Below are 12899 nucleotides of genomic sequence, written 5' to 3' on the forward strand. Positions count from 1 at the left end.
AAGTCTGTCCTGTTCTTCCTCACTGTGCTGAAGATGCGTTCACATGAGGCATTGCTGTGAGGATGGCAAGAATCGACGTCATGACTTTGGCTAATGTGTTCAATGAAAGATGTCCTGTTATATCCTTCACAGACTCTCCAAGCACCTTCCACTTCAATCCCATTTCATCAGGCAAGTTACCTGGTAATTCACAACATTGATATTCTACAAATTGCATTTGCAACTCGTCCTTAGTTGCATCCTGTGGTAAAATGGTTGGAAATTTATTTTTAAAATATTCCAATTGTTTCCATGTGGCTGTTTGCCTCACATTGATGTTAGCCACCTCAGCGTTCTTTAAATAAATAGCTTCCATTTGTCCTTTCTTTAAAAGGTAAGTAATGGCAGTTTGTAAAAATTTATTTATAGATGAATAAAATTGTTGTACCTTCTCCTTATTCAATTTCTCCAGACTCTTCTTTGTCCCCTCCCCAATAACAAGATCACCATTTGATCTTTTGTTGTACTCTGACTTGTAGTCAACATCTGGAACTCCCTCGTGGGTAAGAGCACATGGTTTTAGCACCATTGTCATAAGTTCTAATGAAACGCTGTATCAGACGGAGTTGGACATGAACCATTGAAGATTCCGACTGAAGTTGCATATTCGCTTTGTCAAATTCAGGAAGGATAAATGAAAGGTAGTGGATATAAGCCTTCAATGTTCTTGACTTCAGGTTGTCCAACACTTTTTTTTTCCTATCCTGTTTTAACTCCTCTGCATCTATCTCCTTTGCCTGCTCTGTAGTGCTGTTGCATTCTTCTTCAAAAAACCTCTCCAGTGCAGGCCACTGCTCCAGAACCCAGAGGCATGTCTTTGACAGTGAAAGCCAACGTGTCGGGGCATGTTTACAGAGCTCTGATGGCTTCACTCCACATTCTTCCTGGAAATTTCAAAAGTTTTTCACTCTACTGGCACTCTTCTCGATATAATAATAAATGTCAATGAAGAATTGCTCAACATTGACTGGCAACTGTTTGGCTGCCAACTCTGCAGCAAGATGGAGCCTATGGCAAATACACCCTGTACTGATGAGATTTGAATTATACTTCAGAAGTTCACCATAACATCCAGTCTTTTTACCTACCATGACATTAGCATTATCACTGGTGAAAGCCAAACAATTATCCAAGCTGATGTCCTTTGACTTTAATTCCCCTACAATTGCCTCTGCTATTTTTACTCCAGTGTTTTTACCCTCCACTTCAATGATAGACAATATTTCCATCCATGGCCAATCGAACAATGATGGGGTACAATTTGTCATTTCTATCATTGCTTGCATCTGTGGCAATAGAAAATGTTCCTGTTTTCATCGATGCAACCAACATGGATGTCTCTTGACTTGCCATTTCCTTCACAATGTGAGTTGAAAGAAAGAAAGAAATTGAGCTTTTATATAGCGTAATATCCACTAAATGTGCTCAAAGCGCTTTACAAGGGGTCCCTGGTCAACAGCAACATTTAACATGTAGGACGGGACATGCCGCCTGTTAGGCGATATATTACCATTTTTCGGGCAAAGACAACGCTGTTAATGGCCAGGTACTCATTTTACACCCGAGTACGGTGAGAGAATGTGAGTAAAGAGTCTTTTCCAAGGACTCAACTATGCGCCGAGCGAGGCTCGAACCCAGGACCTTCCGATCCGAAAGCGAGTGTCATACCACAAGACCACATAGCCGCACTTGGTTCTGCCACATGAATATTTTTCTATAATCTCCCTAGCAGACACAGACTTATTTAAAAACATTGCCTTAAATAGTTTTCCCACATGATCAGCAGCCGCTAACGGAATATTGTGCTCCACTAAAAATCCAGTGAACATCACTTCGGCATTCGTCACCGACTCCACACTCTTAGCATGAGCATTGACGAATGAAGACAAAGACTTAACACTACTCACTGATTTAGCATTTTTAATATGCTTAGGTCCATTGACATGCCTAGAACAATCATTCATACCACTATAGACTAAAAAGTCATTGAAGCACACCGTACAGTAAATGTGACCAGGGCTTTTGGATCATTTAATGAGACAAGGAAATTTCTCAGTCATCTCGGGCCGATAAAGAACCGCTTGCTTCCTCCGTTTTGCTGGCGGTGTATCCATTTCAAAGTACAGTAAGAAATCGCAAACTATTACAAAGTAGAAAAGTGAATAAAGTGAAAAATCAAACGAATTTAACAGTAGACAAGACCACGTATGAACAGCTCCAACAATCGAATGAAAATGAAAGAAAGAACTAAGAGCACAGGCGCTCGTAATCAGAATCGGCAATGAAAGATTATTTTAACAATACGATCGACGATTCCCTGAATGACACGAATCCAACAAACAATGTATAGTATTCGATGTGTGTAATGAAAAAATCGATTATGGAATTGTCAAAATATAGCTATTAAGGAAACTTCCTGTTGTTAGCACGCGTCGATCACCCGACATCCGATTTTAAAACGTTATGCATCCCGGCGAGAAAAAAAAAAAATTAAATTAAATTTTTTTTTAAAATACAAATTTTTTACTTTTATTTCGCCCGTGCGACCATTTCCGAGACAAAATGGTATGTTTCCGTGTATCCGTGACTCGTAGTCTATTTCCGTGAATTTCACGGAAGTTCCGTGACAGTTGGCAGCTCTGCTCCCTGCCCTCTATGGGGGTTTTACCATCTCAGAACTCAAAATTAATATATGAAATATTTTAGGCAAAGCATTTTAAAAAAATAGATTTCTATATTTTATTTGGTTGTCTATTATTGAGCATCTGTTTCAAATCGAACAGTTTGATTCAATATCCGATGTATTGCTTTCCCGACCAAGTAATTAAGACTTAAAGTGTATTGAACTGTTCTGGTGTCTCACTACAGCTCTACTTTACGGAGCTTGCGACACATTTAGGTTATTTCATCACCAGAAAAATGGAAGAAAATAGGATGGTCAAAAAATGATAGATTTAGAATAGAAAGCACACAAGAAAAAGTATGACAAAGAGGAAGAAGTTCAAATAGGATACGGATGTAGATTCCAAGAGCAAACTATCAGTGTTCTTGGAGATCACCTAAAGGTTTTATAGCGTTTGCGACACATTTAGGTCATATCACCGCCAGTAAAATGGAAGAAAATGGGATAGTTAAAAGTTCTAAAATGACAATTAAAGTACCCAAGAAAAGTAAGACAAAGGGGAATTGGTTCAAATAGGGAACAGATGTGGATTCCTAGAACATGCTATCAGTGTACCTTGAGATGACCTAAATGTCTCATCCTGACACAAGCACAGGTCCCCACTAAGAGGATCACACTCAAATGTTTACAAATCCTATATATGAAAAACAGAGAGATGCTTTACTAGAAAAAAATATCTCCCAAATTTCTATACATCTGACTGTCCCCCCCCCCCCCCCCCCCCCCCCCCCCCAATCAGGGCCAGGACAAAACCAATTAATCTCATTCCAAGAAACAAGAAAAAGACAGAAAGCATGTTGGAAAACAGATATGGGGGGGATAGAAGCGACAGCAAGTGCCTCCCTGCCCATTATGGGAAGTCAAGAACTCCACCCAGGAGCGTCTTATATTACGGTTTATATTACATGAGTTATATTAAAACCTGTGTTGATGCGAGTTTTAACGAAAATCAATGCAAGGTTTTCATATAACAAGTGAAATAAAAAAGCTCAATGGTAAAAAATAGTGTTCCATGAGGAAACTATTATATATCTATTGCCGACCAGACCTGACAGTGTCAGATATATTGCTGCCCTGATGAACCCTGCTAGGGTGGAAAATCATGGCATAACTGTAATTCTATGGCACTAAGGCAGAGTACATGGTCTTTTGCCATCTCTGGAAAGTGGTCAGTGGTGCCGTATCTGTGCCAAAATAACAGAGAGGCTGGATAATAATTTTTCAAACCAGACCACCTGCAAGGTCCCCACTCCAGTCTTTGTGCCTGAGCTATCAATCCAAGACAAAAGACAAACTAAGTTGTGTAAGTATTGGTTTGCTTTAATAATTTGGTAAAAAAAAATGCATGACAGTTTTCAGTGTAATTAAAACGACAAAATGTTTCAACTGGTTGCAAATGAAAGAGATAGAGAAAGAGATAGGCCAATAAAAGCACTTGAATAAATCTCAAAAATAAAATAATCGACAATATGAAAAAGGTAGAGAAGCGAAATCAACAAGACATAGTGGAGATTGCACTGTCACAGGGAGTAATAGAAGGCACAAATTACAATTTAAAAATGTAAACAAAAGAAAGTTGCTGAGAGCAAAGGAAAATGGCTAAACAAGAAAAATGATACATTTGATATACTACAGCGCAACCTACATATATTGACATACTGCATATATACATCACAATATTGAGTACCTATTTTTTTCCCATAATTATAACCATTAATAATAATTTTTTTAAACCCTGATAAACAGACACAATTTTGACTCAAGATAGTTTTTAACCTCAGTGGTGCATATAAAAACTATTTTATAAAAGACATTGATTTGTGTTGATGGACATGCAAATCAGTGACTTGTAGTAGATCCAAACATGAAAGAAGAATTTATATTTTTTCATATTGTCCCTTATGTATCTTTATAATTTTTTGGTTAAAAATATGCCTATATAAGTGGGTTGCTCTGAAACTGCTTAGCACCTCTGTAATCTAGTGTCGTTTGTATGGTATCAAAGCCAGAATTAGGTAGCCGTCATTGTAGACTATGTGACAAATTTAATAATACAAATCTATCTTGTATACTTGCAATGAGCAATGGCAGCAACCAGCTATGCTATGCACATATTCCTGAATAGCAATTATAAGGACCTGTAGTAACAGGAAAACCAAGTTGGCAGTAACAGCAGAAAACTATTCTAAAATAGATTAAATGATCAATGGAATGTAAAATTATTTGGATGATAGACAAAACAATATAACAGTAACAGACCATAATAAGAAAGGAAGAAAATAAAAGGATTTTAAAAAAAATAAAATTTGAAGAGCAAATATTACACCAAAATTTTTAAAATTACATAAACCAGAAATCTTGACACATAAAATTTTCAAAAAGTCATATAAAAGATGAGAAAGGAAGCACCGTTATTTTGTATTATTATCCACCCTTCCCAGCACCAGTGGCAAAAGATCTAAAGGACTGAATCACAGCCAAAAGATGGAATGTCAATATAGTGACACAAACTTATCTAAGTTAAGACTCTGTGAAAAATTGATTTTTTAAAAATTGTGTGGGTTATCGTTTATGTTTTTTAACGGTTTTACGGCGCTTGCAACACATTAAGGTCATATCAGCGCCAGTAAAAAGGAAGAAAATGGGACAGTAAAATGTTCTAGCATTACAATTTAAGCACAAAAGAAAAGGTGAGACAAAGGGGAATTGGTTCAAATAGGGATCAGATGTAGATTCCAAGAGCACACCGTCAAAGTACATAGTTTGAGATCACCTAAAAGTCTCATCCAGACACAAGCACAGGTCCCAACTAAGAGGAATACACTCACATGTTTACAAATCATATAAAATAATATGCAAACTAAACATAATACAATACATAACGGAGAGATGATTTACAAGGAAAAAAATATCATCTCCCAAAACTATAACTATACATTCGACTGTTTCCCTCCCAGCCAAGGAATTCTGGCCAGGACAAGGACAAAACCAAGTAATCTCATTCCAAGACAACGACAGGAAACAATTGGAAAACGGGTTGGGGGATAGAAGACACAGCATGTACCTCCCTGCCCACTATGGGAGGTCAGGATCTGGGTTATAAAGCAAATACACACACCAGGAGAAAAAAATAAATAAAAAAGGACCAAGATCATTTATATATTAAAAAAGGGATTTTTCAATAGCTCATTATTTTTCTTGATGAATAAAAATGTTCAAACGTCATATAAAAGAATCTCATGTAAGGAATTGAGGAAGGAAGCACCTTTAAAAGATATCATTACCCACCCTTCCCAGCACCACTGAATTATAAAAAGATTGAAAGGACTGGACTGAATCACAGCCATAAGATGGAATGATTACAATGACACAAACCTACTTTGGTTACAACTTGGAGAAAAATTGATTTTTCAACAAATGTTAAGTAAACTATCCGTCAAAGCCTGAAAATAAAAACATACCAAAAAAAAAAAAAGAAAAAAGAATTTTCAATACCTCCTATTTTTCTGATTTTACAAACAATAAAATGCTACAAACGATAAACTTGGTGAATAAATCTGGATGGACTCAACAATTTAAGCACAGAAATAGACCAAAAATGTAAAAATTGGAAACTCAAGGGAAATGAACAATCATCCCCAAATTATCTATGACATGGAAGTTTTATAATGACACATGGAGAGCTATACAACAGATTCACCAACGCAACGAAACCATATGGGTGAGACAAGCAAGAACTCAACGAGGAGTTTAAAAAAAATAAATTTAGAAGGTCATTGTTGAAGGAGATGTGATACACTATAGCTTTTCACATCCCCCCCCCCCCCCCCCCCTCTTTTTTTCTTTTCAAAATGATAATTGAAATATCCCAAGAAATCTCTATGAGATTATGATGGTGAGGCTACTGATGTAAAGTTAAAAAATTGCTGTGTAAATTATTTATAGAGATGATATTCTACTTGTACCTTTCTATTTGCATTTACATATTACTGTATGACTATCATTATGATAAAAATCCTACAAAATGTTCTCGAAAAAAATTGACACCAATACATTTTTTTGTATACTAAAATATAAGTTATACAAATTACAACGAATATTCATTGAAAGAGAAAAAAAAATAATAATAAAACAATAATAATACAACGGTGATAAAATTAGGTTAAAAATTAAAACTACAACTCATCACAATAAACAATGAGGATTTTTAAAAAAATTAAATAATACCCCTATTCAATAAAAATTATTTTAAAAATTACTAATACATTGTAAGATGGTGATATGACCCAACACATTCAATAGGAATGCTTGTCTATGTCTTAGGAACTTTCCAACATCCACATACAACACAGTGTTATCATTAAGCAGTGACTACATAGTATGGGGGAAACAAACAGTTCAAACACATTGCCATTAACCACTTACTCATCCTCTGGCCTTATTTGATTTTAGAAAAGTAAATTAAATGGCAGTGCAAGCAAAAAAATAATTGGAAATATATCTTGGGGAATAATTTGTGATATCAAAATAAGGCAAAAGTTGACGTAATAGTAAGCCAGTAAGTGAGTGAGAAGCAAGTTCCATCAGTATTGGTAGTCTGTACTGTGCATCCCCTCCAAATCTATGTGTGTGGGGTGTTAGATGTTGTAGTGACCTTGACCTTCTATAATTTCCACGCATTCCTTATCATGAGATCAAAGTAAGCATCCTGGTCAATCGAAGCGCTGATATTGGCATAGTAATCCAAGAATTCATCCTTGGTGATCTAGAAATGAAAAAGGGAAACAACAATAGGACAATAAATGAAGCATGGGTGAGACCTTTATAGACTATGCTAAATGCAAGCTGAAATGAAAGCAAAATGTTCTCACCAGTCTTACCATAGTAATATACTGAAAAATGATGATTCTTTATTCAAGAATACAATTGCTTAGGCTGTAAACATTCATTGCATTCATTTTAGTCTCTGTTCAGTCACAGTTCCTGAATAACCAGTGTGTCATAGACACTCTACATTTCTGTAATTTACTCACAACAAATATTTGAAACATACCATTACACAAAACGTGTAATCTAAAATGTTTATGTTACAATTCATACACTTATTTAGTGAGAACTAACCATCCACAAAGTTTTCCATACCTGTCTACTTGAACATTTCAAAATCAGTAGCCAACACAAAATTCATCAGTAATAAATGGTACAATTTTAGTAATACTCCACCAATTAACAACAACAACAAAATTTTTTACAAATACTGCGTATCTACAACCTTCTATACGTAAAATAAATGTTGTTGACTTCCACCATTACGAGCTGGCAATCGACTAAGCTATCATGGGCGTGAACTGAGCAGTAGACGTTATAACTTTGAGGGAACATTTTTTTTTCTTTTTTGATAACTGCGGGAACTTAAAAGAAAAAAAATAATTTCTCCAACACTACGACCAAATTGCTGTGAAATCAAAATCCGTAATATTTCTTCCATTTCCATAAGAATTACGTTACGGATGATCCGTAAAAGTAGGCAGGTATGAGTTCTAAAAACAATAACAAAGAAACTACGTGTATTATTTAATTTTGCTAGTAGAAAACGAAAGAAATTGTAATTCAGAGAGAACGTTCCCATTCGGTTCCTGTTCGGTTCGGCAACTGAAAACGAGAGGGGTCATTTACTTTGCTATGATAAAACAAGAGTGACTGAAAGGAAAGGTCAAACGGACAGCAAAACGGACCTGAAAGGAAAATGTATGCACTCAGTTTATAGCCTTAGCTTAGTTTATGAATCCACTGGTACATGAATGAATGAATGAATGAATGAATGAATGAATGAATGAATGAATGAATGAATGAATGAATGAATGAACGAGCTTGGAATAAACAAAACACTACAAAACAAAAAAGAAGATTAAATAGCCTTAGAGTTTATCAGGGATAGTTACATCTTGGTTGATAAAAATAATAATAATAATATTAAGAAGAAGAAGAAGAAGAAGAAGAAGAAGAAGAAGAAGAAGAAGAAGAAGAAGAAGAAGAAGAAGAAGAAGAAGAAGAAGAAGAAGAAGAAGAAATACATTAATAATAACAATGATTTTGATGATGCTGATGATGATGGTGGTGGTAATTATAAAAATAATGATGATGACGATGTAGATAATAATAATAATAATAATAATAATAATAATAATAATAATAATAATAATAATAATAATAATAATAATAATAATAATAATAATAATAATAATAATAATAATTATCATCATTTTTATTATTATTATTATTTATTATCGTATACTATACTGTAACAATGAGCCTATCACACTAACCTTCCCATCTTTGTTATCACTATCAAATGAGTCCAAGAAAACTTTTAAAACTTGTTCCTTAGTCATCTCTCCACTCATGAACTTGGGATGGTTTTTGACGTTGTAAGCCCCTAGGTCATCAATGGTGATTATCCCATCTCCAGTTTTGTCCATCTTCATAAATGCTTTTTCAACAATTGACAGCCGAGACTTGTTCATAGGAGGCTGAAAATCAGATACAAAATCACACTCTATAATTATTTTTTTTTAACCATGAGAAAAAGAATAAAAATTCTATTTTCAGCAGTGCTGATGGTGATCAAAAGTGAAAAGGGAGGAAAGTTTGGAACGGCTGCCTTTAAAACCTATTTTTACTGCACTAACCCCCATTTTTAGAGTAATTGAGATAAGCTATCATTGATACTCTAGCTTTATTCTGGAGAGTGGGAAACTACTCCTATAATTTCCATCACAAATCAACTCTTTCCCTGACAGTATATTCATTAGGGGAAATGTAATTTTTTGAAAGGAGGAAATTCCTCCTCTGGCTTCTAAATTGTGGTTTTCCACGGGTCCGAAGAACACTATCATCACTGTTTAAGGGGTTCCTGATCACAAAAACACAATCAAAGCATGTAAACTCACTTCCCAGACAACAGGGGCATCGCCATAGATGTAAATCAGTGCAACAGGACCTCGTCCCTCTGATATGGAAATAATTAAAATAGCTCAGTACAAACCAATGTCTCTTTCTCTCTCTATTTCCTCAAAATCCGCCTCTTACCATCCTTGACAAAACCAGGACTCTCACAGTCTTATCTCTCTCCATGAGCCAAAACAACTTGACAGAATTATTTCTTTTCTAAGAGAGATTCATAAGAATCCCCTGGATTTGAAATCTTTGGCATAGATAAAAAATTGTGTAAATCTGAGTCAAAGTAAAAATGTTTTTAGAATTATTTTTTTAAAACAACTTTCTTTTGAAAAGGTTCACTGCATTCAATATGATCAATAGAGTAGAATATTTTAAAAATATATATATAAAATCCTTTCATCTAGATAAAACTGTATATAGACCATGGATCATTAAATCTTGCCAGTGTGGTTTGCAACCTTAGCCTAAATTCAAAAGATATGCGAACACGCATTTCATCATGCTTATTCTGGTTATTCACCATTTTGTCTATGATGTGTTTTACTAAGAGGAAAGTCCAAGCAGACTTGTTGTAAACATTCTTATTCTTTTATAAATTTATGAGAAATAATATGAAAATTTCAATATTGCATTATAAAACAAATAATGTAGTAAAATATTGAAACGAATGAATCATAATTTTTATTTCTTTTTCTTCTAATATATAAAATTCCCTTTATATTTGTGTTTAAAGTATATCTCAAGGCAATATCAAAATACAGCGCAACCCCTGGATGATGACATCGCCCGGCACCGGAAAATTATGTCGTTATTCCGAGGTTTTTCAGGATGACAGAAAAAGGCAGTGTGGTGAGACCCGTAACTACATAACAGTGAGATGCGCGGACCAGTGCCTGAGAGAAGACACTTCCCAACAACGTTAGAATGTGTATTTCTCCTGTTTATAGAGGGTATACCAGTTACGCAGAGATGCCAACTTTAAATTTGGCTCACAGGAGTTTCAGACACCAATCTTAGGAATTTCAATGTCGAAAGAGGAATTTCCACACACAAGAAAAAGGAATTGGAATGGTATTTGGCATTATGTTTACATATTGTATAGTACTAAATAGATAACTGATTAGAGTTTCTTATTTCAAATGAGGTGAAGTAAAGCACCAAAACCTAATGGTAGAGATTGTAGTACTGGTGGTAGTGAGGATGATGTGGTGTTGGTGGTTGCAGTAATAGTAGTAGTGATGATGAAGATGTGATAGTGGTTGTTGTTGTAGTAGTGGTGATAGTGATGATGATATGGTGGTGGCGGTGGTTGTGGTTGAAGTAGTAGTTGTAGTGATGATGATGTGGTGTAGGTATAGTGGTTGTAGTAGTTGTAGTCGTGATGATAATGATGTGTTAGTTGTGGTAGTGTTGTTGATGTGGTGGTTGTAGTACAAATGATAGTGATGATGATGTGGTGGTGGTGTTTGTAGTAGTAGTAGTGGTAATGATGATGTGGTGGTGGTGGTTGTAGTAGTAGTGGTAGTGATGATCATGTGGTGGTGGTGGTTGCAGTAGTAGTGGTAGTGATGACGATGTGGTTGTGGTGGTTGTAGTAGTAGTGGTAGTGATGATGATGTGGTGGTGATGGTGGTTGTAGTAGTAGTGGTAGTGATGATGGTGTGGTGGTGATAGTGGTTGTAGTAGTAATGGTGGTGGTAGTGATGAAGATGAGGTGGTGGTGGTGATTGTAGTAGTATTGGTAGTGATGATGATGTGGTGGTGGTGGTGCTTGTAGTAGTAATGGTAGTGATGATGGTGTGGTGGTGGTTGTAGTAGTGGTGGTAGGGATGATGATGTGGTGGTGATGTTGGTTGTAGTACAAATGGTAGTGATGATGATGTGGTGGTTGTTGTAGTAGTGGTGGTAGTGATGATGATGTGGTAATGGTGGTTGTAGTACAAATGGTAGTGATGATGATGTGGTAGTGGGGTTGTAGTAGTAGTGGTAGTGATGATGATGTGGTGGTGGTTGTCGTAGTTTTAGTGGTTGTGATAATGATGTGGTGGTGGTTGTTGTAGTAGTGGTAATGATGGGTGTGGTGGTGGTGGTTGTAGTGGTAGTGATGATGTTGTAGTGGTGGTTGTTGCAGTAGTGGTAGTTGCAATGATGATGTGGTGGTGGTCGTCGTAGTAGTAGTGGTAGTGATGTGGTGGTGGTGGTTGTAGTAGTAGTGGTGGTGATGGTTGTAGTAGTAGTGGTGGTGATGGTTGTAATAGTAGCGGTAATGATGATGTGGTGGTGGTGTTGTGGTAGCAGTGGTAATGACGATGTAGTGGTGGTGATGGTGGTTGCAGTAGTAGTGGTAATGATGATGTGGTGGTGGCATCACTGAGTTACGCTTTCACTCTCAAATGTGCATTGTAATAGTTCTGATCATAAACAGTGCTCAAACGCCATTTATCAAAATTAAGAATAAATCAAGAAAATCAAATGCCAATATGATAATACCACACAAGAACACAGATGCACACATCTAGTTTTTACTTTAATTAAAATCCATATAATACTGCTGATGAGTCTTGAATACAGAAATTTTTATTTAACTTTAAGTGCTCTCCCCCCCCCCCCCCCCCCTGCCAATAATAAAGTGAAAGAGGCTGCTATTGTTTTTCCCATTATATTATAAGACCATAGATATCCACAATTGTCCCAATTGGACATGGCATTGTCTTATATCAGTTAACCTCCACTGACCTCAGACAGGTAGCTAACAGTGAATGTAAATGGACCCTTGAGAGTTCCATCCACAGATAAACTTCTTTTGCTGTGGTTCCATATGAACGATCACTGATTCCACGCAGTGTAGTAAACATGAGTCCTGATTGGTCGGTAACAAAGCATTTCTTATTGGCTAATAGTATGAGATGATGATGGTCAGATATCAAGAATCGGTATTAACTACCAATTATTGTTATAACAATGTCGCTAAACAAGGGTTTTACTAAAATGTATGTCGCTATTTTGGTTTTTTTATTACTAATAACATATAGCAAAAAAAATCTGGACAAGAGGTCAATGTCGCTATCCAGGGGTTGTCGGTATCCAGAGGTTGCACTATATCCCAGGTGTCAGCTACAGTGTGGTCCCAAAAGTGAGCTGGGTCAATGGGACTTACCAGGCCATACAGTTGGGACTTGAACCAGGACAGAGGTTATGAAGCAAATACCATTCCCCT

General features: G+C 36.1%; 1 protein-coding gene across 4 annotated transcripts in view; it reads right to left on the bottom strand.

Moving 5' to 3' along the window:
• Window positions 1-4026: 4026 nt before the first annotated feature.
• LOC144976424 (calcyphosin-like protein) overlaps window positions 4027-12899 on the bottom strand; it is a 37386-nt gene continuing 28513 nt past the window's right edge. For all 4 annotated transcript variants that reach the window (XM_078920733.1, XM_078920716.1, XM_078920721.1 and 1 more), the window contains exons 4-5: window positions 9049-9252; window positions 4027-7487 (exon numbers count right to left, since the gene is read on the bottom strand). In XM_078920733.1, the coding sequence (XP_078776859.1) occupies window positions 7386-7487; window positions 9049-9252 (306 nt within the window). In that variant the 3' untranslated portion in view covers window positions 4027-7385. The remainder of the gene's footprint in view (window positions 7488-9048; window positions 9253-12899) is intronic.

The sequence above is a fragment of the Berghia stephanieae genome, chromosome 1 (assembly GCF_034508935.2).
Source record: "Berghia stephanieae isolate SIO BIC M18660-M18661 chromosome 1, UCSD_Bste_1.3, whole genome shotgun sequence".
NCBI lineage: Eukaryota > Metazoa > Mollusca > Gastropoda > Nudibranchia > Aeolidiidae > Berghia > Berghia stephanieae.